Raw genomic sequence first — 25,460 nt, 5'->3', positions numbered from 1 at the left:
GAATTTAGCAGTTCCCGAAATGGATCTATACAACGAGCTTTGGCAGTTGTCTAAATTTTTTCTTTCTTCTATTCTAATTTAAAAATTTTTTCAATTAAGAAAAAATTTATCATAACAATAATAATGAAAAAAAATTATTGTTAGGCCTTGAGCTCGATTTGAACCCGCGATCTTAAATTCAGTAGGCCGATATAACAACAAAAAATGTTAATACATCCCAGAGCACGGGGAAAAAAGTGTCAATAAAATATGACACTATGGCAGCATTGCCATCAAATAAGTCCAATTTTCACATCCATTCTGCAACAGATGTCGCAGTGTTGTGAATATCAATTGGCACGAACCAGAATAGAAGTAGGATTAATGAAGACAAACAAAAAACCGCTGTGATGGCTGAATGGTTATAGCAGCGGCGCCTAAACGTTGCCGATGAAGGAATTTAGCAGTTCCCGAAATGGATCTATACAACGAGCTTTGGCAGTTGTCTAAATTTTTTCTTTCTTCTATTCTAATTTAAAAATTTTTTCAATTAAGAAAAAATTTATCATAACAATAATAATGAAAAAAAATTATTGTTAGGCCTTGAGCTCGATTTGAACCCGCGATCTTAAATTCAGTAGGCCGATATAACAACAAAAAATGTTAATACATCCCAGAGCACGGGGAAAAAAGTGTCAATAAAATATGACACTATGGCAGCATTGCCATCAAATAAGTCCAATTTTCACATCCATTCTGCAACAGATGTCGCAGTGTTGTGAATATCAATTGGCACGAACCAGAATAGAAGTAGGATTAATGAAGACAAACAAAAAACCGCTGTGATGGCTGAATGGTTATAGCAGCGGCGCCTAAACGTTGCCGATGAAGGAATTTAGCAGTTCCCGAAATGGATCTATACAACGAGCTTTGGCAGTTGTCTAAATTTTTTTTTTCTTCTATTCTAATTTAAAAATTTTTTCAATTAAGAAAAAATTTATCATAACAATAATAATGAAAAAAAATTATTGTTAGGCCTTGAGCTCGATTTGAACCCGCGATCTTAAATTCAGTAGGCCGATATAACAACAAAAAATGTTAATACATCCCAAAGCACGGGGAAAAAAGTGTCAATAAAATATGACACTATGGCAGCATTGCCATCAAATAAGTCCAATTTTCACATCCATTCTGCAACAGATGTCGCAGTGTTGTGAATATCAATTGGCACGAACCAGAATAGAAGTAGGATTAATGAAGACAAACAAAAAACCGCTGTGATGGCTGAATGGTTATAGCAGCGGCGCCTAAACGTTGCCGATGAAGGAATTTAGCAGTTCCCGAAATGGATCTATACAACGAGCTTTGGCAGTTGTCTAAATTTTTTCTTTCTTCTATTCTAATTTAAAAATTTTTTCAATTAAGAAAAAATTTATCATAACAATAATAATGAAAAAAAATTATTGTTAGGCCTTGAGCTCGATTTGAACCCGCGATCTTAAATTCAGTAGGCCGATATAACAACAAAAAATGTTAATACATCCCAGAGCACGGGGAAAAAAGTGTCAATAAAATATGACACTATGGCAGCATTGCCATCAAATAAGTCCAATTTTCACATCCATTCTGCAACAGATGTCGCAGTGTTGTGAATATCAATTGGCACTAACCAGAATAGAAGTAGGATTAATGAAGACAAACAAAAAACCGCTGTGATGGCTGAATGGTTATAGCAGCGGCGCCTAAACGTTGCCGATGAAGGAATTTAGCAGTTCCCGAAATGGATCTATACAACGAGCTTTGGCAGTTGTCTAAATTTTTTCTTTCTTCTATTCTAATTTAAAAAAATTTTTTCAATTAAGAAAAAATTTATCATAACAATAATAATGAAAAAAAATTATTGTTAGGCCTTGAGCTCGATTTGAACCCGCGATCTTAAATTCAGTAGGCCGATATAACAACAAAAAATGTTAATACATCCCAGAGCACGGGGAAAAAAGTGTCAATAAAATATGACACTATGGCAGCATTGCCATCAAATAAGTCCAATTTTCACATCCATTCTGCAACAGATGTCGCAGTGTTGTGAATATCAATTGGCACGAACCAGAATAGAAGTAGGATTAATGAAGACAAACAAAAAACCGCTGTGATGGCTGAATGGTTATAGCAGCGGCGCCTAAACGTTGCCGATGAAGGAATTTAGCAGTTCCCGAAATGGATCTATACAACGAGCTTTGGCAGTTGTCTAAATTTTTTCTTTCTTCTATTCTAATTTAAAAATTTTTTCAATTAAGAAAAAATTTATCATAACAATAATAATGAAAAAAAATTATTGTTAGGCCTTGAGCTCGATTTGAACCCGCGATCTTAAATTCAGTAGGCCGATATAACAACAAAAAATGTTAATACATCCCAGAGCACGGGGAAAAAAGTGTCAATAAAATATGACACTATGGCAGCATTGCCATCAAATAAGTCCAATTTTCACATCCATTCTGCAACAGATGTCGCAGTGTTGTGAATATCAATTGGCACGAACCAGAATAGAAGTAGGATTAATGAAGACAAACAAAAAACCGCTGTGATGGCTGAATGGTTATAGCAGCGGCGCCTAAACGTTGCCGATGAAGGAATTTAGCAGTTCCCGAAATGGATCTATACAACGAGCTTTGGCAGTTGTCTAAATTTTTTCTTTCTTCTATTCTAATTTAAAAATTTTTTCAATTAAGAAAAAATTTATCATAACAATAATAATGAAAAAAAAATTATTGTTAGGCCTTGAGCTCGATTTGAACCCGCGATCTTAAATTCAGTAGGCCGATATAACAACAAAAAATGTTAATACATCCCAGAGCACGGGGAAAAAAGTGTCAATAAAATATGACACTATGGCAGCATTGCCATCAAATAAGTCCAATTTTCACATCCATTCTGCAACAGATGTCGCAGTGTTGTGAATATCAATTGGCACGAACCAGAATAGAAGTAGGATTAATGAAGACAAACAAAAAACCGCTGTGATGGCTGAATGGTTATAGCAGCGGCGCCTAAACGTTGCCGATGAAGGAATTTAGCAGTTCCCGAAATGGATCTATACAACGAGCTTTGGCAGTTGTCTAAATTTTTTCTTTCTTCTATTCTAATTTAAAAATTTTTTCAATTAAGAAAAAATTTATCATAACAATAATAATGAAAAAAAATTATTGTTAGGCCTTGAGCTCGATTTGAACCCGCGATCTTAAATTCAGTAGGCCGATATAACAACAAAAAATGTTAATACATCCCAGAGCACGGGGAAAAAAGTGTCAATAAAATATGACACTATGGCAGCATTGCCATCAAATAAGTCCAATTTTCACATCCATTCTGCAACAGATGTCGCAGTGTTGTGAATATCAATTGGCACTAACCAGAATAGAAGTAGGATTAATGAAGACAAACAAAAAACCGCTGTGATGGCTGAATGGTTATAGCAGCGGCGCCTAAACGTTGCCGATGAAGGAATTTAGCAGTTCCCGAAATGGATCTATACAACGAGCTTTGGCAGTTGTCTAAATTTTTTCTTTCTTCTATTCTAATTTAAAAATTTTTTCAATTAAGAAAAAATTTATCATAACAATAATAATGAAAAAAAATTATTGTTAGGCCTTGAGCTCGATTTGAACCCGCGATCTTAAATTCAGTAGGCCGATATAACAACAAAAAATGTTAATACATCCCAGAGCACGGGGAAAAAAGTGTCAATAAAATATGACACTATGGCAGCATTGCCATCAAATAAGTCCAATTTTCACATCCATTCTGCAACAGATGTCGCAGTGTTGTGAATATCAATTGGCACGAACCAGAATAGAAGTAGGATTAATGAAGACAAAAAAAAACCGCTGTGATGGCTGAATGGTTATAGCAGCGGCGCCTAAACGTTGCCGATGAAGGAATTTAGCAGTTCCCGAAATGGATCTATACAACGAGCTTTGGCAGTTGTCTAAATTTTTTCTTTCTTCTATTCTAATTTAAAAATTTTTTCAATTAAGAAAAAATTTATCATAACAATAATAATGAAAAAAAATTATTGTTAGGCCTTGAGCTCGATTTGAACCCGCGATCTTAAATTCAGTAGGCCGATATAACAACAAAAAATGTTAATACATCCCAGAGCACGGGGAAAAAAGTGTCAATAAAATATGACACTATGGCAGCATTGCCATCAAATAAGTCCAATTTTCACATCCATTCTGCAACAGATGTCGCAGTGTTGTGAATATCAATTGGCACGAACCAGAATAGAAGTAGGATTAATGAAGACAAACAAAAAACCGCTGTGATGGCTGAATGGTTATAGCAGCGGCGCCTAAACGTTGCCGATGAAGGAATTTAGCAGTTCCCGAAATGGATCTATACAACGAGCTTTGGCAGTTGTCTAAATTTTTTCTTTCTTCTATTCTAATTTAAAAATTTTTTCAATTAAGAAAAAATTTATCATAACAATAATAATGAAAAAAAATTATTGTTAGGCCTTGAGCTCGATTTGAACCCGCGATCTTAAATTCAGTAGGCCGATATAACAACAAAAAATGTTAATACATCCCAGAGCACGGGGAAAAAAGTGTCAATAAAATATGACACTATGGCAGCATTGCCATCAAATAAGTCCAATTTTCACATCCATTCTGCAACAGATGTCGCAGTGTTGTGAATATCAATTGGCACGAACCAGAATAGAAGTAGGATTAATGAAGACAAACAAAAAACCGCTGTGATGGCTGAATGGTTATAGCAGCGGCGCCTAAACGTTGCCGATGAAGGAATTTAGCAGTTCCCGAAATGGATCTATACAACGAGCTTTGGCAGTTGTCTAAATTTTTTTTTTCTTCTATTCTAATTTAAAAATTTTTTCAATTAAGAAAAAATTTATCATAACAATAATAATGAAAAAAAATTATTGTTAGGCCTTGAGCTCGATTTGAACCCGCGATCTTAAATTCAGTAGGCCGATATAACAACAAAAAATGTTAATACATCCCAAAGCACGGGGAAAAAAGTGTCAATAAAATATGACACTATGGCAGCATTGCCATCAAATAAGTCCAATTTTCACATCCATTCTGCAACAGATGTCGCAGTGTTGTGAATATCAATTGGCACGAACCAGAATAGAAGTAGGATTAATGAAGACAAACAAAAAACCGCTGTGATGGCTGAATGGTTATAGCAGCGGCGCCTAAACGTTGCCGATGAAGGAATTTAGCAGTTCCCGAAATGGATCTATACAACGAGCTTTGGCAGTTGTCTAAATTTTTTCTTTCTTCTATTCTAATTTAAAAATTTTTTCAATTAAGAAAAAATTTATCATAACAATAATAATGAAAAAAAATTATTGTTAGGCCTTGAGCTCGATTTGAACCCGCGATCTTAAATTCAGTAGGCCGATATAACAACAAAAAATGTTAATACATCCCAGAGCACGGGGAAAAAAGTGTCAATAAAATATGACACTATGGCAGCATTGCCATCAAATAAGTCCAATTTTCACATCCATTCTGCAACAGATGTCGCAGTGTTGTGAATATCAATTGGCACGAACCAGAATAGAAGTAGGATTAATGAAGACAAACAAAAAACCGCTGTGATGGCTGAATGGTTATAGCAGCGGCGCCTAAACGTTGCCGATGAAGGAATTTAGCAGTTCCCGAAATGGATCTATACAACGAGCTTTGGCAGTTGTCTAAATTTTTTTTTTCTTCTATTCTAATTTAAAAATTTTTTCAATTAAGAAAAAATTTATCATAACAATAATAATGAAAAAAAATTATTGTTAGGCCTTGAGCTCGATTTGAACCCGCGATCTTAAATTCAGTAGGCCGATATAACAACAAAAAATGTTAATACATCCCAAAGCACGGGGAAAAAAGTGTCAATAAAATATGACACTATGGCAGCATTGCCATCAAATAAGTCCAATTTTCACATCCATTCTGCAATAGATGTCGCAGTGTTGTGAATATCAATTGGCACTAACCAGAATAGAAGTAGGATTAATGAAGACAAACAAAAAACCGCTGTGATGGCTGAATGGTTATAGCAGCGGCGCCTAAACGTTGCCGATGAAGGAATTTAGCAGTTCCCGAAATGGATCTATACAACGAGCTTTGGCAGTTGTCTAAATTTTTTCTTTCTTCTATTCTAATTTAAAAAAATTTTTTCAATTAAGAAAAAATTTATCATAACAATAATAATGAAAAAAAATTATTGTTAGGCCTTGAGCTCGATTTGAACCCGCGATCTTAAATTCAGTAGGCCGATATAACAACAAAAAATGTTAATACATCCCAGAGCACGGGGAAAAAAGTGTCAATAAAATATGACACTATGGCAGCATTGCCATCAAATAAGTCCAATTTTCACATCCATTCTGCAACAGATGTCGCAGTGTTGTGAATATCAATTGGCACGAACCAGAATAGAAGTAGGATTAATGAAGACAAACAAAAAACCGCTGTGATGGCTGAATGGTTATAGCAGCGGCACCTAAACGTTGCCGATGAAGGAATTTAGCAGTTCCCGAAATGGATCTATACAACGAGCTTTGGCAGTTGTCTAAATTTTTTCTTTCTTCTATTCTAATTTAAAAATTTTTTCAATTAAGAAAAAATTTATCATAACAATAATAATGAAAAAAAATTATTGTTAGGCCTTGAGCTCGTTTTGAACCCGCGATCTTAAATTCAGTAGGCCGATATAACAACAAAAAATGTTAATACATCCCAGAGCACGGGGAAAAAAGTGTCAATAAAATATGACACTATGGCAGCATTGCCATCAAATAAGTCCAATTTTCACATCCATTCTGCAACAGATGTCGCAGTGTTGTGAATATCAATTGGCACGAACCAGAATAGAAGTAGGATTAATGAAGACAAACAAAAAACCGCTGTGATGGCTGAATGGTTATAGCAGCGGCGCCTAAACGTTGCCGATGAAGGAATTTAGCAGTTCCCGAAATGGATCTATACAACGAGCTTTGGCAGTTGTCTAAATTTTTTCTTTCTTCTATTCTAATTTAAAAATTTTTTCAATTAAGAAAAAATTTATCATAACAATAATAATGAAAAAAAAATTATTGTTAGGCCTTGAGCTCGATTTGAACCCGCGATCTTAAATTCAGTAGGCCGATATAACAACAAAAAATGTTAATACATCCCAGAGCACGGGGAAAAAAGTGTCAATAAAATATGACACTATGGCAGCATTGCCATCAAATAAGTCCAATTTTCACATCCATTCTGCAACAGATGTCGCAGTGTTGTGAATATCAATTGGCACGAACCAGAATAGAAGTAGGATTAATGAAGACAAACAAAAAACCGCTGTGATGGCTGAATGGTTATAGCAGCGGCGCCTAAACGTTGCCGATGAAGGAATTTAGCAGTTCCCGAAATGGATCTATACAACGAGCTTTGGCAGTTGTCTAAATTTTTTCTTTCTTCTATTCTAATTTAAAAATTTTTTCAATTAAGAAAAAATTTATCATAACAATAATAATGAAAAAAAATTATTGTTAGGCCTTGAGCTCGATTTGAACCCGCGATCTTAAATTCAGTAGGCCGATATAACAACAAAAAATGTAAATAAAATAAAAGTTAAATAGATTCAAAACTATAAAGATAGACAAAAAAATGTAAAATTATATAAGTAAAATAAAATAAAACAATAAAAATAAAACAAATATTAACTAATAAAAAAGTATAAAAAAACTTTGCAAAACGAATTAAAATTAAAAAAAGAAATCATAACAAATTCTCCTAATTTGGCTAAAAATAAAATCAAACAAATTTTTTCATTGGCCTATTACCAAAAAACTGTTAAAATAAAAAACGAAGGATACGTAAAAAAAACTATTGAGTCTTGTAATTTTACATAAAGTAGAAAGTAAAGCGTAAAAAAGGAAAAGAAATTTGTTTCTAACTTAAAATTTCGATCTCTATCATAAAAACTTTAGCTACTAGGCCAGCCCTCACAATGTCTGTCCCTGTACGCTACTCTGCTGCCGCCAATTAGTCGTCAAATACTCTACAACAAGAAGAGCAATACCACCAATACCAACAACAACAATTGCAACAACAACAGTTGTATTGCCAATTTGTCGGAAATCACAACGCTAACATCAACTCCAACGCCATCAACAATAACAACAATTTGATTTTGGCTAGTGAGTGCAGCAACGGCAAGTTTGTTAACGGTTTTGACGTGCAGCAGCAGTTGATGCAGCAGCGGTCATCGATGTCGTCGTCGGTTTCGCCAACAACTGGATTGATGCCCGCCACTAACAATATCACCAACATTAATATTCATCATCACCGCCGCTCCATCAACAACAATAATATGGATAACATTAATATTAATAATGTTAATCTCTTGCGAGAGGATGAAGAAGAAGCAGAATATCATTTGCATAATTCATCTCAATATCATCAACAACAACAACAATGTCATTACGAAGAGTTGTCAGCTTGAGCTACCGAATCGGGATTACCATCGCATGGCATGATGAATGGTGATGTTGATGGCGGTGGTGGTGCGGTAGCGTTGACGGCTACAGTGTCAGCGGCAGCAGCAGTTGAAGCGAATGAAAGCGTTAATGCAGCAATGCATGCTTTGGATGAGGATTTAGATGTGGATGAGTGGAATATGTCTGACGAGGGCCGGTATGGAACACCGGGTGCTGCTGGCTTGGATTATCAAAAATATGAGCTAGAGCAACAACAATTAAAACAACAACAAACACCTGCTAACATGATGAACCAGCCATTGAATATGAACGCTAAGATGAATAAAAACAAAAACATTAACAACAACAATAATAATACCGATGCCAGCAGCACCACTGAAACCAAGTCGAGAGAGGATGAGTTGATTTGCTTATCGTCGGACGAATTGTATCGCATGTTGAATGAGTATAATGTATTGCAGGATAAATATCATACTGTATTGCTGTTGCCGAGAGAATCCAAGGTAAGTTTATTGCGATGGTAGAATAAGTATTTGGTTGGTCGTTTGAAATAATCACTTTATTTCTAAACCACCCTTTTTCCGATACTCTTTGAATGTTTAAAAAAAGTACTTTTCAAAAATACGGCAAATCCGTTATGCTTTTTTTTAACTACGAAATCAAACCCAAAGTAAAACTGCAAAAGGTTTAAAACTAAAGCCAACATGACTCGGAGTTAGTCCCGAACTATACCGTATTGATTCGGAAAACAATTATACGGAGATTCTGAAAACATTACCCAGATGGCTTGAGACTGAATTCAAAAACAATCCCGAAATAGTCCTGAAATTATCTCGAAAATCTTGCGACAGTACCGAAATTAACCAAAGATGAAACCGTAAAGATCCCGAAATAGCATAGAAACTGTTTTGAAAACAGTTTCGCTATTCCTGAGAAAATTCCTGAATTTGTCCTGAAATGTTTCTCATAACAATCTCAAAAGGACACCGAAATATTGCTGAAATAAACCCGAACAAAAAAATAAAAGGGCTCCGAAATTTTCCCAGAACAAATTCAAAAATGATCACGAATTAGTTACGGAATCATCCACATGGTTTTGAAATATATTCGAAACGAAGCAGACTCAGTCGTGCAATTATACCGAAATAATTCTGCAAATAACCTCCAAATACTACGGAAATGATTCCGAAGTAGCCATTTCGAAATTATCGTGAAATAGTCTCTAACTGATCGTTAGAAAGTCGTGATGTTATCCTCAAAAAGCACTCAAATTATCCGGAGATAGTCCCAAAAAATCCCTAAATAAGCTAAAACGATTCTGAAAACACTTTGGAAATTGTACGGAGACAGTTCCGAAATTATTCCGACATAGTTCCGGTAACCCCGAGGTAGTTTCAAAATATGTATATCCTAAATCGGCCCTAAAAAAATTACGAAATACTTTTGAAATGAACAGTACTGCCTGAAATTATCCAGAAATAAATCTAAAATAAGAAATGTTTCCGAAATAACCCAAAATGATTCAGAAATTATCCTAAAATAGTCTCAGAATAAAGAAAGTCCCGAATTTATCTCTAGCCTTTAAAATATTCGTATATCGTCCTGAAACGATCCACGATCCAATATGATCCAAATATAGCTTCGAAATAAGCTAGAAAAGATTACTAAATCAATTTCGAAAATGTCCCGAAATTATATAGAGACTCTCCCGAAATTATTCCTACATAGTTCCGATAATCCCAATAATCTAGAAATTACGCCGAAATGTTCCCAGAATACCCCAAATGATCCTCCCTGTAGAAGGAGGATGGTTGACTCTATTCACTTTTCTAAAACAGCTTAGAACTCGATCTATATGACCTAAATACTTACTAAGCATTATCGATCTAGCCAAAGAAACTTATGGGTATATCGATTAGGAAAACTTATCCCACAATTTTCTAATTTTTTTCCTTTTTTCCTTTTACTCCTTGCAGCGTGAAGTGACAGCCGGTGGACGTGATGGCTCCGCGTATGTTTTACGTTGCCTTAAAATGTGGTATGAGCTGCCCTCCGATGTATTATTTTCAGCAATGAGCTTTGTCGATCGCTTTCTGGATCATATGGCTGTGAAGCCGAAGCATATGGCCTGCATGAGTGTTGCTTCATTTCATTTGGCTATCAAGCAGTTGGGATTAAAACCAATACCTGCGGAGGAGTTAGTAACTATTTCACAGGTAAGTCAAAGCGAATTAAGTAGCACGAAGAGAGTTTCATATGAATTATAGAAAGAATAAGTAGTTTGTGTAGTAATATAGAATTGAATTGAAAACATAAATTCTTTATATTTGATTAGATTTCTTCGATATTTATTCGTTTTCGAAAATTTTGTTATATCAACTTTGTATAATATATGAAAACTATTCGTACATTAAACTGTAGCCCAAATTAACTTACTTTACTAAGCTAAACTTTTATTTTTCTTCCTTCAGTGCGGTTGCACAGCCGGTGATTTGGAGCGTATGGCTGGTGTTATTGCCAATAAATTGGGTGTCCAAATGGGTACCAAACCAGTCACAGCCGTTAACATTTTGCGCGTCTTCTATGCTCTCTTCCGCAATTTAGCCAAGGAGGTGTGCGACGAATTCTATGAATTCTTTTTGCGTATGATCAAATTGGAAGATTTAGAAAATCGTTTGGAAAATTTGCTATGTGATGTAAAAACAACTGTTGTAACACCATCCACTTTGGCATTAATATTGATTTGCCTACATATGGATTTCCATATTAAGGCATCATACAAACGTGAACGACCTGAATTGAAACCCGTGTTCGAGTATATACTCTTTTTGCAACAATATTTGCGGGTAAGTTATTTAGTGAGATTGGAGGACAATGGAATTGTTACTAAATACGTTTCTTTGTTTCGTTAGATTCCCGATCGTGTATTCAGTTGTGGCTTTACCATTGTTGCTGACATTTTATCTCATTACAATGGTCAAAATAAGCAACCGTATAAGCAACGTTTAGTTTGGAAATTATCGAGTCGTACTATGAAAGTTTTACGTCCAACTAATCGTTTTTCTACCGATCTACCCACCATCGATGAGGGTCAAGTGAATATTATGGATGATGGATGCCGTTCTAGGTGAGTTTGAATGCAAACAAAAAATGTATATCGACGTACGATACGAAAATTAACATTTAACATTTTTTTTAGAAAAAATGTCCTATGCAAAAAAATTTTAAAGTGTTAGTGTTTGTATGACACGCCGATATACTTACTTAATTGGCGCTTAACCGTTTAAACGGTTAATGGCCGTCCAAAAAGGCGCGCCAGTGGCTCCTTCTCTATGCCAACCGGCGCCAATTGGTCACACCAAGGAGTTTAAATCGTTTTCCACCTGGTCCTTCCAACGAAGTGGGGGCCGCCCTCTACCTCTGCTTCAATAGGCGGGTTCCGATAGAAACACTTTCTTGGCCGGAGCGCCATCTTTCATACGCATAACATGGCCTAGCCAGCACAGCCGCTGCGTTTTAATTTGCTGGACTATGTTGATGTGTGCATAAAGCTCGTCGTTAAATCTTCTTCGGTACTTCGCCATCTTTCGAAGAACTTTTCTCTCGAAAACTCCCAGAGCCGCTTTATCTGCTGTTGTCATGGTCCACACTTCTGCCCCGTATAGCAGGACGGGTACGATAAGTGACTTGTAGAGTATGATTTTCGTTTGCCAAGAGAGAACTATACTTTTCAATTGCCTACCTAGTTCAAAGTAGCATTTATTGGCAAGAGTGATTCTTCGCTGTATTTCAGAGCTGATGTTGCTGGTGTTGATGCTGTTTCCCAAATAAACGAAGTCTTTTACTATTTCGAAATTATGGCTGCCAACAGTAGCGTGGTTGCCAAGGCGGATATGCGCTGACTCTTTGCTCGATGACAGCAGGTACTTCGTTTTGTCCTCATTCACCATCAAACCCATTTAACGCCGATATATTGTGATTAAATTTAGAAAAAGTAGGCTTGTTATAGGGCTGAAAACTGTTCTGTTTTACCAAAGGTTCAACCATTTTGTGGATCGAAAAAAAAAAAAAAAACCAAATCACTTGTTGCTTATGGATGGATCACTGAAAAAAAATTATTTTGGCCAATTCCCAGTCGTTATTTCTCTAAAAGAAATTCAATATACTTTAGGTGTTTTTTTTTTCAACTAAAATTCCTAGAACGGGGTTTTTCGAAGAAATTATGAAAAACTCTGAAATTTAGTGTTAAAAACAAGTTGTTGACTTTTTTGCTTTCTTTGTTAGTCGTCTAGTTTTTGAAAAGTGATGACGCTTTTACTTTCGAACACCATACATATATACATACACATATGTACATACATTTTTGAAAGAAACCCAAATTGTTTTCCTACTAAGAGCTTATGCTCTTGTTATTATTCCTAAATATTGCGCCTAACCAAACATGTGCTTATTTATCTAAAACCTTTTATATCTTTTGCTGCAAATGCTGCAGAAGTCAAATTTTGCATATTAAATAATTAAATATTTTTGTCGTTCGTTACATTCCAAATAAAATCCTTATCCGAGCTAAGCAAAGCTGAATAAATTTTTACAATTAAGTAACTAACATTTTTTAGTTTGCACGAGAGATTAATAAACGCTCTAATGTAGAAAACCTGACTAATTACTTCATTAACTCTCTGATTTAAAAAACATCGAATTTTCGTTTTGAATTTCTTTTCTAAATTGTTTAACACAGTTTTTATTGTAAAATTCCTTTGGGCTTTTTCATTATTTTATGAAAATTATTTAAAGAATAAAATATTTGAAAAAGTTTTTTGTATTTGCTTTTGATGTAGCTTTCGAGTTTTCAGAGGTAAAAATTTAGACACAAGTACTACAAACAAACACACCTGCGAATACCAAAAAATATCAGCAGATTGTATTAGTTCTTTTCACCTCTTTTTTTGTTTTTGTTAATTAAAATCAACTTAAGAAACTAAATTGAATAATTGTATAATAAAAGCTATGTTTACAAATTCCGAATACGTTTCCAATAAAGTTCGAAAATTCTTCGAAATTCTTTAAAAATCTCCATAAATAACAATTGCTTTTGTTTTTATCGGCCTATAGCTATCGAACCCGGTATATCCATAAATATTTTAAAATTTTGAGTTAGAAATTTACGAAACTTTTTGAGTATGCAGTTTTGCAGTCGACTTCATTTTGATCAACCAAAGTAAAAGTTTTAAGTGTCACTAAATTGGTGGTGCTTTAAATTTATTTCCATACAAAGGGTTTAAATTTTTTCTAACTAAGATTCGAGTTTCCTAAGATTTAATTTTTCGATATACTCAAAAACTTTTCGCACTTTTTAGTGATACAATTCTTTAAAGTTTTTTTATTAAAAAGAGAAAATTTGTTGATTAGTTTTGCTGCTATTTTAGTGTTCACGTTTGTACGTACATATGTACTTATGCATAAATCTGGCCAGTAAAAAATTCATATATATATACTCACATGAATACATACGTATGTATTTATGACGTACATCAAGTTTAGAAAATTGTTTGGTAAATATTTACTGATGTGCTTAAGTATATCAGCCAAAGTGTTTATATCGCACACCTACATACATTCAAACAGCGATCCACCCAAAAAATTTAAAACATCAGAAAAGGCGAAAAAGGGTATGCGCCAATGCTATTTTTATTTTTTACAATGCCTTTTCAGGCTGATTAGTTCCGTAGGTATTGAATCGAGAAACCGAGAGGTATGCTTAACTTCAAAATTTTAGGTTTTTAAGTTATCTCTCTATTGATCTAGGTGTGCGCTATGTACATACATATGTGCAAAAACATCCGTTCGTTTCTGATTTAGTTAAAAATATGTAGATATGTATGTACGTAAATACATAGATGTATGAGTGCGATGTACATGTTGACAAGTTGTTTGTTGTTAGTCAAAATGTTATTTTTCAAAACATTATCTCACCGATAAATATTGTTATTTTTTGCTCATTGATAGGCAGTGGTAAAGACAAACTTTTGAGAGCGTGCCAAAAAAAAGAAAACAAACCGCGAAAGTCATAAATTACACATCGCAACAATATATATATATATATATTTTTTTTTTTTTGATTCACAGGAATCATAAAATTTTCAAAGTGAAATTTTCATGTAAATCATTCTTGTTAAACAAACTTATTGCTCAACATGTTTGAGTTCTGCATTCAGTATGATCGGTGATGACTTCATTGCTTTTATGATTGCCTCTATGATCTTCTTCGTGTTATGAAGAAAAAGACAGAATTCTTCCATATCCATTATAGTGTTAACTACTTTGTACTCTTTACTTTAATTTTTAAAATAATTCTTAATTGAGTTTTCGTGTTAACTTAAAAATTTTTGAATAACTTCAAATAAGAAAAATCTAATTAGTATTAAAATGTTTAAACTCAAAAATAAACAAAAACTAGTAAGAACGGGACTGTCTTCGGCTGTGCCGAAGACTTCATACCTTTCATGAATGGGGCTGAACAATAATCTTATCCTGTTCGTAATCTCCGAATAATCGGATGTATAAGATAAGAAATATATAGTGAACAGATCTACATACCTTAACGATTTTTAAGATAAATATAAAATAAACAAGTAAGGAAGACTAAGTTCGGGTGCAACCGAACATTACATACTCAGTTGAGAGCTATGGAGACCAAATAAGGAAAATGAACCTGGGGTAACCCTGGAATGTGGTTGTATGACATGTGTATCAAATGAAAGGTATTAAAGAGTATTTTAAGAGAGAGTAGGCCATAGTTCTATGGATGGACGCCATTTAGGGATATCGCCATAAAGGTGGACCAGGGCTGACTCTAGAATTTGTTTGTACGATATGGGTATCAAATGAAAGGTGTTACTGAGCATTTTAAGAGGGAGTGGGCCTTAGGTCTATCGGTGGACGCCTTTTCGAGATGTCCCCATTAAGGTGGACCAGGGGTGACTCTAGAATGTGTTTGTACGATATGGGTATCAAATGAAAGGTGGTAATGAGTATTTTAAAAGGGAATGGGCTTTAGTTCTATAGGTGAACGCCTTTTCGAGAAATCGCCATAAAGGTGGACCAGGGGTGACTCTAGAATATGTTTGTACGATATGGGTATCAAATGAAAGCTGTTAATGAGTATTTTGAAAAGGAGTGATCCTTAGTTCCATAGGTGCACGCCGTTTCGAAATATCGCCATAAAGGTGGACCAGGGGTGTCTCTAAAATGTGTTTGTACGATATGGGAATCAAATGAAAGGTGTTACTGAGCATTTTAAGAGGGAGTGGGCATTAGGTCTATAGGTGGACGTCTTTTCGAGATATCGCCATTAGGGTGGGCCAGGGGTGACTCTAAAATGCGTTTGTACAATATGGGTATCAAACGAAAAGTGTTACTGAGCATTTTAAGAGGGAGTGGGCATTAGGTCTATAGGTGGACGCCTTTTCGAAATGTCGCCATTAGGGTGGGCCAGGGGTGACTCTAGAATGTGTTTGTATGATATGGGTATCAAATGAAAGATGGTAATGAGTATTTTAAAAGGGAGTAATCCTTAGTTCTATAGGTGGACGCCTTTTCGAGATATCGCCATAAAGGTGGACCAAGGGTGACTCTAGAATGTTTGTACGATATGGGTATCAATCGAAAGGTGTTACTGAGCATTTTAAGAGGGAGTGGGCATGAGGTCTATAAGTGGACGCCTTTTCGAGATATCGTCATTAGGGTGGGCCAGGGGTGACTCTAGAATGTGTTTGTACGATATGGGCATCAAACGAAAGGTGTTACTGAGCATTTTAAGAGGGAGTGGGCACTAGGTCTATAGGAGGACGCCCTCTCGAGATATCGCCATTAGGGTGGGCCAGGGGTGACTCTAGAATGTTTGTACGATATGGGTATCAAACGAAAGGTGTTACTGAGCATTTTAAGAGGGAGTGGGCATTAGGTCTATAGGTGGACGCCTTTTCGAGATATCGCCATAAAGGTGGACCAAGCGTGACTCTAGAATGTTTGTACGATATGGGTATCAAACGAAAGGTGTTACTGAGCATTTTAAGAGGGAGTGGGAATTAGGAATATAGGTGGACGCCTTTTCGAGATATCGCCATTAGGGTGGGCCTGGGGTGACTCTAGAATGTTTGTACGATATGGGTATCAAACGAAGTGTTACTGAGCATTTTAAGAGGGAGTGGGCATTAGGTCTATAGGTGGACGCCTTTAGGGTGGGCCAGGGGTGACTCTAGAATGTGTTTGTATGATATGGGTATCAAATGAAAGATGGCAATAAGTATTTTAAAAGGGAGTAATCCTTAGTTCTATAGGTGAACGCCTTTTCGAGATATCGCCATAAAGGTGGACCAAGGGTGACTCTAGAATGTTTGTACGATATGGGTATCAAACGAAAGGTGTTACTGAGCATTTTAAGAGGGAGTGGGCATGAGGTCTATAGATGGACGCCGTTTCGAGATATCGTCATTAGGGTGGGCCAGGGGTGACTCTAGAATGTGTTTGTACGATATGGGCATCAAACGAAAGGTATTACTGAGCATTTTAAGAGGGAGTGGGCACTAGGTCTATAGGTGGACGCCCTTTCGAGATATCGCCATTAGGGTGGGCCAGGGGTGACTCTAGAATGTTTGTACGATATGGGTATCAAACGAAAGGTGTTACTGAGCATTTTAAACGGGAGTGGGCATTAGGTCTATAGGTGGACGCCTTTTCGAGATATCGCCATTAGGGTGGCCCAAGGGTGACTCTAGAATGAGTTTGTACGATATGGGTATCAAATGAAAGGTGTTACTGAGCATTTTAAGAGGGAGTGGTCATTAGGTCTATAGGTGGACGCCCTTTCGAGATATCGCCATTAGGGTGGGCCAGGGGTGACTCTAGAATGTTTGTACGATATGGGTATCAAACGAAAGGTGTTACTGAGCATTTTAAGAGGGAGTGGGCATTAGGTCTATAGGTGGACGCCTTTTCGAGACATCGCCATTAGGGTGGGCCAGGGTGACTCTAGAATGTGTTTGTACGATATGGGTATCAAATGAAAGGTGGTAATGAGTGTTTTAAAAGGGAGATATCGCCATAAAGGTGGACCAAGGGTGACTCTATAATGTTTGTACGATATGGGTATCAAACGAAAGGTGTTACTCAGCATTTTAAGAGGGAGTGCGAATTAGGTCTATAGGTGGACGCCTTTTCGCGATATCGCCATTAGGGTGGGCCAGGTGTGACTCTAGAATGTTTGTACGATATGGGTATCAAACGAAAGGTGTTACTGAGCATTTTAAGAGGGAGTAGGCATTAGGTCTATAGGTGGACGTCTTTTCGAGATATCGCCATTAGGGTGGGCCCGGGGTGACTCTAGAATGTTTGTACGATATGGGTATCAAACGAAAGGTGTTACTGAGCATTTTAAGAGGGAGTGGGCATTAGGTCTATAGGTGGACGCCTTTTCGAGATATCGCCATTAGGGTGGGACAGGGGTGACTTTAGTATGTGTTTGTACGATATGGATATCAAATTAAAGGTATTAATGAGGGTTTTAAAAGCGAGTGGCCCTTAGATGTATATGTGAAGGCGTTCTCGCGGTATCGACCAAAATGTGGACCAGGTGATCCAGAAAATCATCTGTCGGGTACTGCAAATTTATTTATATATGCAATACCACTAACAGTATCCTGCCAAGATTCCAAGGGCTGTTGATTTCGCCTTGTAGAACTTTTTCATTTTCTTCTACTTAATATGGTAGGTGTCACACCCATTTTACAAAGTTTTTTCCAAAGTTATATTTTGCGTCAATAAACCAATCCAGTTACCATGTTTCATCCCTTTTTTCGTATTTGGTATAGAATTATGGCATTTTTTTCATTTTTCGTAATTTTCGATATCGATAAAGTGGGCGTGGTTATGGTCGGATTTCGGCAATTTTTTATACCAAGATAAAGGGAGTTCATATAAGTAAGTGGGATTAGTTTAGTAAAGATATATCGGATTTTGCTCAAGTTATTGTGTTAACGGCCGAGCGGAAGGACAGACGGTGGACTGTGTATAAAAACTGGGTGTGGCTTCCACCGATTTCGCCCATTTTCATAGAGAACAGTTCACGTCATAGAATCTATGCTCCTACCAAATTTGAGAAGGATTGGTAAATTTTTGTTCGAATTATGGCAATAAAAGTATTCTAGACAAACTAAATGAAAATGGGCGGAGCCACGCCCATTTTGAAATTTTCTTTTATTTTTGTATTTTGTTGCATCATATCATTACTGGAGTTGAATTTTGACTTAATTTACTTATATACAGTAAAGATATTAAATTTTTTGTTAAAATTTGAATTAAAAAAAATTTTTTTTTAAAAAGTGGGCGTGTTCTTAATCCAATTTTGCTAATTTTTATTTAGCAAATATATAGTAATAGTAGTAACGTTCCTGCCAAATTCCATCATGATATCTTCAACGACTGCCAAATTACAGCTTGCAAAACTTTTAAATTACCTTCTTGTAAAAGTGGGCGGTGCCACGCCCATTGTCCAAAATCTTACTAGTTTTCTATTCTGCGTCATAACGTCAACCCATCCACCAAGTTTCGTCGCTTTATCTGTATTTTGTAATGAATTATCGCACTTTTTCGGTTTTTCGAAATTTTCGATATCGAAAAAGTGGGCGTGGTTATAGTCCGATATCGTTCATTTTAAATAGCGATCTGAGATGAGTGCTCAGGAACCTACATACCAAATTTCATCAAGATACCTCAAAATTTACTCAAGTTATCGTGTTAACGGACGGACGGTCCGTTTTGATATATGGAAGTCTATATCTATCTCGATTCCTTTATATATGTACAACCAACCGTTATCCAATCAAACTTAATATACTCTGTGAGCTCTGCTCAACTGAGTATAAAAACAGGTAGGTACTTCGTGTGAGGATGCAAAGTTTCAGGTTTTTTGTGGTCTGCATGTAAAAACTATGGCTACGAATCACGTATTTCAAAAATATATGACGTAAACGTAACTATTTGATGAAATTTGATGAATTTTGAAGATTCTATCCGTAAAAAAGGGGTCAAAATGACATTTTATATGAAGTATATAATATATATACCGCCGATCTCTATGATTTTTTCAGACAACAATATATGCTATATACGAAAGCATTTTGTGAAATTTGAAGCTTCTAACTGTTAAAACGGGGCAGAAATTGCGCAAAGTTTCTTATCTGAACAATCGGTTGTATGAGATATATACTATGTATACCACCGATCTCAATGATTTTTTCAGACATCAATATATGCTATACACGTAAGCAGTTGGTGAAATTTGAAGCTTCTAGCTGTTAAAATGGGGCCGAAATCGTAAAAAAATATATATATACTATATATATATACTATATATATATACTATATATACCATCATATATATATTATATATATCACCGATCTCTATGATTTTTTGACACAACAATACATACTATATACGTAAGCAATCGGTGAAATTTGAAGCTTATAACTGTTAAAATGGGGAAGAAATTGCGCAAGGTTTCTTATCTGAACAATCGGTTGTATGGGATATATACTATATATACCACCGGTATCTATGATTTTCTCAGACAACAATATATGCTATACACGTAAGCATTTGGTGAAATTTGAACATATCTAAACGATTTTTAAGATAAATATAAAATAAAAAATAGGCAGGTAATCTGTGTGAGGATGCAAAGCTTCACGTTTTTTGTGGTCTGCATGTAAAAACTATGGCTACGAATCACGTATTTCAAAAATATATGACGTAAACGTAACTATTTGATGAAATTTGATGAATCTTGAAGCTTCTAGCCCTAAAAAAGGGGTCAATATGACATTTTATATGAAGTATATAATATATATACCACCGATCTCTATGATTTTTTCAGACAACAATATATGCTATATACGAAAGCATTTTGTGAAATTTGAAGCTTCTAACTGTTAAAACGGGGCAGAAATTGCGCAAAGTTTCTTATCTGAACAATCGGTTGTATGAGATATATACTATGTATACCACCGATCTCAATGATTTTTTCAGACATCAATATATGCTATACACGTCAGCAGTTGGTGAAATTTGAAGCTTATAGCTGTTAAAATGGGGTAGAAATTGCGAAAAGTTTCTTATCTGAACAATCGGTTGTATGAGATATATACTATATATACAACCGATCTCTCTGATTTTTTCAGACAACAATATATGCTATATACGTAACCAATCGGTGAAATTTGAAGCTTATAGCTGTTAAAATGGGGTAGAAATTGCGAAAAGTTTCTTATCTGAACAATCGGTTGTATGAGATATATACTATATATACAACCGATCTCTATGATTTTTTCAGACAACAATATATGCTATATAAGTAAATATTCGGTGAAATTTGAAGCTTCTAGCTGTTAAAATGGGGCTAAAATTTGCGAAAATATATATATATATACTATATATATATACTATATATACCACCATATATATACTATATATACCACCGATCTTTATGATTTTTTCAGACAATAATATATGCTATATACGTAACCATTCGCTGAAATTTGAAGCCTCTAGCTCTTAAAATAGGGCAGTAATTACGAAAAGTTCCTTATCTGAACAATCGGTTGTGGGGGATATATACTATAAATACGACCGATCTCATAAATTTTTTCAGGCAACAGTATGTGCAATATACGAAAGTATATGGTGAAGTTTGAAGCTTCAATCTGTTAAAATGGGGCTAAAATTTGCGAAAATATATATATATATATATTATATATATATACTATATATACCACCATATATATACTATATATACCACCGATCTTTATGATTTTTTCAGACAATAATATATGCTATATACGTAAGCATTCGCTGAAATTTGAAGCCTCTAGCCCTTAAAATAGGGCAGTAATTACGAAAAGTTCCTTATCTGAACAATCGGTTGTGGGGGATATATACTATATATACGACCGATCTCATAAATTTTTTCAGGCAACAATATGTGCAATATACGAAAGTATATGGTGAAGTTTGAAGCTTCAATCTGTTAAATTGGGTAAGATATTACAAAAATCCTCTTTTTCTGAAAAATCGGTTGTATGGAGGATATATGCTATAGTGGTCCGATCCGGTCGGTTCCGACAAATGTCTAATCGGACACCCAAATACACCTGCTCACCAAATTTTATCAAGATATCTCAAAAATTGAGGGACTAGTTTGCATACAAACAGACAGACGGACAGACGGACAGACGGACATGGCTAAATCAACTCAGCTCTTCAACCTGATTATTTCGGTATACTTAATGGTGGGTCTATCTATTTTCCTTTAAGGACTTACAATTTTCGGTTTCGTGACGAAATTAATATACCATTTCATTTTCATGAAAGGTATAAAAATAGGTAGGTAATCTGTGTGAGGATGCAAAGCTTCACGTTTTTTGTGGTCTGCATGTAAAAACTATGGCTACGAATCACGTATTTCAAAAATATATGACGTAAACGTAACTATTTAATGAAATTTGATGAATCTTGAAGCTTCTAGCCGTAAAAAAGGGGTCAATATGATAGTTTATATGAAGTATATAATATATATACCACCGATCTCTATGATTTTTTCAGACAACAATATATGCTATATACGAAAGCATTTTGTGAAATTTGAAGCTTCTAACTGTTAAAACGGGGCAGAAATTGCGCAAAGTTTCTTATCTGAACAATCGGTTGTATGAGATATATACTATGTATACCACCGATCTCAATGATTTTTTCAGACATCAATATATGCTATACACGTAAGTAGTTGGTGAAATTTGAAGCTTATAGCTGTTAAAATGGGGTAGAAATTGCGAAAAGTTTCTTATCTGAACAATCGGTTGTATGAGATATATACTATATATACAACCGATCTCTCTGATTTTTTCAGACAACAATATATGCTATATACGTAACCAATCGGTGAAATTTGAAGCTTATAGCTGTTAAAATGGGGTAGAAATTGCGAAAAGTTTCTTATCTGAACAATCGGTTGTATGAGATATATACTATATATACAACCGATCTCTATGATTTTTTCAGACAACAATACATGCTATATAAGTAAATATTCGGTGAAATTTGAAGCTTCTAGCTGTTAAAATGGGGCTAAAATTTGCGAAAATATATATATATATACTATATATATATACTATATATACCACCATATATATACTATATATACCACCGATCTTTATGATTTTTTCAGACAATAATATATGCTATATACGTAAGCATTCGCTGAAATTTGAAGCCTCTAGCTCTTAAAATAGGGCAGTAATTACGAAAAGTTCCTTATCTGAACAATCGGTTGTGGGGGATATATACAATAAATACGACCGATCTCATAAATTTTTTCAGGCAACAATATGTGCAATATACGAAAGTATATGGTGAAGTTTGAAGCTTCAATCTGTTAAATTGGGTAAGATATTACAAAAATCCTCTTTTTCTGAAAAATCGGTTGTATGGAGGATATATGCTATAGTGGTCCGATCCGGTCGGTTCCGACAAATGTCTAATCGGACACCCAAATACACCTGCTCACCAAATTTTATCAAGATATCTCAAAAATTGAGGGACTAGTTTGCATACAAACAGACAGACGGACAGACGGACAGACGGACAGACGGACATGGCTAAATCAACTCAGCTCTTCAACCTGATTATTTCGGTATACTTAATGGTGGGTCTATCTATTTTCCTTCAAGGACTTACAATTTTCGGTTTCGTGACGAAATTAATATACCATTTCATTTTTATGAAAGGTATAAAAATAGGTAGGTAATCTGTGTGAGGATGCAAAGCTTCACGTTTTTTGTGGTCTGCATGTAAAAACTATGGCTACGAATCACGTATTTCAAAAATATATGACGTAAACGTAACTATTTGATGAAATTTGATGAATCTTGAAGCTTCTAGCCGTAAAAAAGGGGTCAATATGACAGTTTATATGAAGTATATAATATATATACCACCGATCTCTATGATTTTTTCAGACAACAATATATGCTATATACGAAAGCATTTTGTGAAATTTGAAGCTTCTAACTGTTAAAACGGGGCAGAAATTGCGCAAAGTTTCTTATCTGAACAATCGGTTGTATGAGATATATACTATGTATACCACCGATCTCAATGATTTTTTCAGACATCAATATATGCTATACACGTAAGCAGTTGGTGAAATTTGAAGCTTATAGCTGTTAAAATGGGGTAGAAATTGCGAAAAGTTTCTTATCTGAACAATCGGTTGTATGAGATATATACTATATATACAACCGATCTCTCTGATTTTTTCAGACAACAATATATGCTATATACGTAACCAATCGGTGAAATTTGAAGCTTATAGCTGTTAAAATGGGGTAGAAATTGCGAAAAGTTTCTTATCTGAACAATCGGTTGTATGAGATATATACTATATATACAACCGATCTCTATGATTTTTTCAGACAACAATATATGCTATATAAGTAAATATTCGGTGAAATTTGAAGCTTCTAGCTGTTAAAATGGGGCTAAAATTTGCGAAAATATATATATATATACTATATATATATACTATATATACCACCATATATATACTATATATACCACCGATCTTTATGATTTTTTCAGACAATAATATATGCTATATACGTAAGCATTCGCTGAAATTTGAAGCCTCTAGCTCTTAAAATAGGGCAGTAATTACGAAAAGTTCCTTATCTGAACAACCGGTTGTGGGGGATATATACTATATATACGACCGATCTCATAAATTTTTTCAGGCAACAATATGTGCAATATACGAAAGTATATGGTGAAGTTTGAAGCTTCAATCTGTTAAATTGGGTAAGATATTACAAAAATCCTCTTTTTCTGAAAAATCGGTTGTATGGAGGATATATGCTATAGTGGTCCGATCCGGTCGGTTCCGACAAATGTCTAATCGGACACCCAAATACACCTGCTCACCAAATTTTATCAAGATATCTCAAAAATTGAGGGACTAGTTTGCATACAAACAGACAGACGGACAGACGGACAGACGGACATGGCTAAATCAACTCAGCTCTTCAACCTGATTATTTCGGTATACTTAATGGTGGGTCTATCTATTTTCCTTTAAGGACTTACAATTTTCGGTTTCGTGACGAAATTAATATACCATTTCATTTTCATGAAAGTATAAAAATAGGTAGGTAATCTGTGTGAGGATGCAAAGCTTCACGTTTTTTGTGGTCTGCATGTAAAAACTATGGCTACGAATCACGTATTTCAAAAATATATGACGTAAACGTAACTATTTGATGAAATTTGATGAATCTTGAAGCTTCTAGCCGTAAAAAAGGGGTCAATATGACAGTTTATATGAAGTATATAATATATATACCACCGATCTCTATGATTTTTTCAGACAACAATATATGCTATATACGAAAGCATTTTGTGAAATTTAAAGCTTCTAGCTGTTAAAACGGGGCAGAAATTGCGCAAAGTTTCTTATCTGAACAATCGGTTGTATGAGATATATACTATGTATACCACCGATCTCAATGATTTTTTCAGACATCAATATATGCTATACACGTAAGCAGTTGGTGAAATTTGAAGCTTATAGCTGTTAAAATGGGGTAGAAATTGCGAAAAGTTTCTTATCTGAACAATCGGTTGTATGAGATATATACTATATATACAACCGATCTCTCTGATTTTTTCAGACAACAATATATGCTATATACGTAACCAATCGGTGAAATTTGAAGCTTATAGCTGTTAAAATGGGGTAGAAATTGCGAAAAGTTTCTTATCTGAACAATCGGTTGTATGAGATATATACTATATATACAACCGATCTCTATGATTTTTTCAGACAACAATATATGCTATATAAGTAAATATTCGGTGAAATTT

At 35.0% G+C, this 25,460-nt stretch overlaps 1 protein-coding gene and 1 pseudogene across 2 annotated transcripts in view; both read left to right on the top strand.

Annotated features, from left to right (window-relative positions):
- LOC137233799 (serine proteinase stubble-like) overlaps window positions 1–25,460 on the top strand; it is a 727,732-nt gene that overhangs the window by 497,800 nt on the left and 204,472 nt on the right. The window contains exon 5 of one of the 2 annotated variants that reach the window (XM_067757263.1): window positions 7,982–8,115. The exons of the other annotated variant lie outside the window; for it this stretch is intronic. Coding sequence (XP_067613364.1) covers window positions 7,982–7,988 — 7 coding nt within the window. The 3' untranslated portion in view covers window positions 7,989–8,115. Of the gene's footprint in view, window positions 1–7,981; window positions 8,116–25,460 lie in introns of those variants that run through there. 2 annotated transcript variants of the gene reach the window in all.
- Window positions 8,002–25,460, top strand: part of LOC137233826 (cyclin G-like) — a 41,309-nt pseudogene continuing 23,850 nt past the window's right edge.

This window comes from Eurosta solidaginis, chromosome 1 (assembly GCF_040869045.1).
Source record: "Eurosta solidaginis isolate ZX-2024a chromosome 1, ASM4086904v1, whole genome shotgun sequence".
Classification (NCBI taxonomy): domain Eukaryota; kingdom Metazoa; phylum Arthropoda; class Insecta; order Diptera; family Tephritidae; genus Eurosta; species Eurosta solidaginis.
Note: the sequence above shows the minus strand (reverse complement) of the source record. Positions and strands in the feature narration are given on the sequence as shown.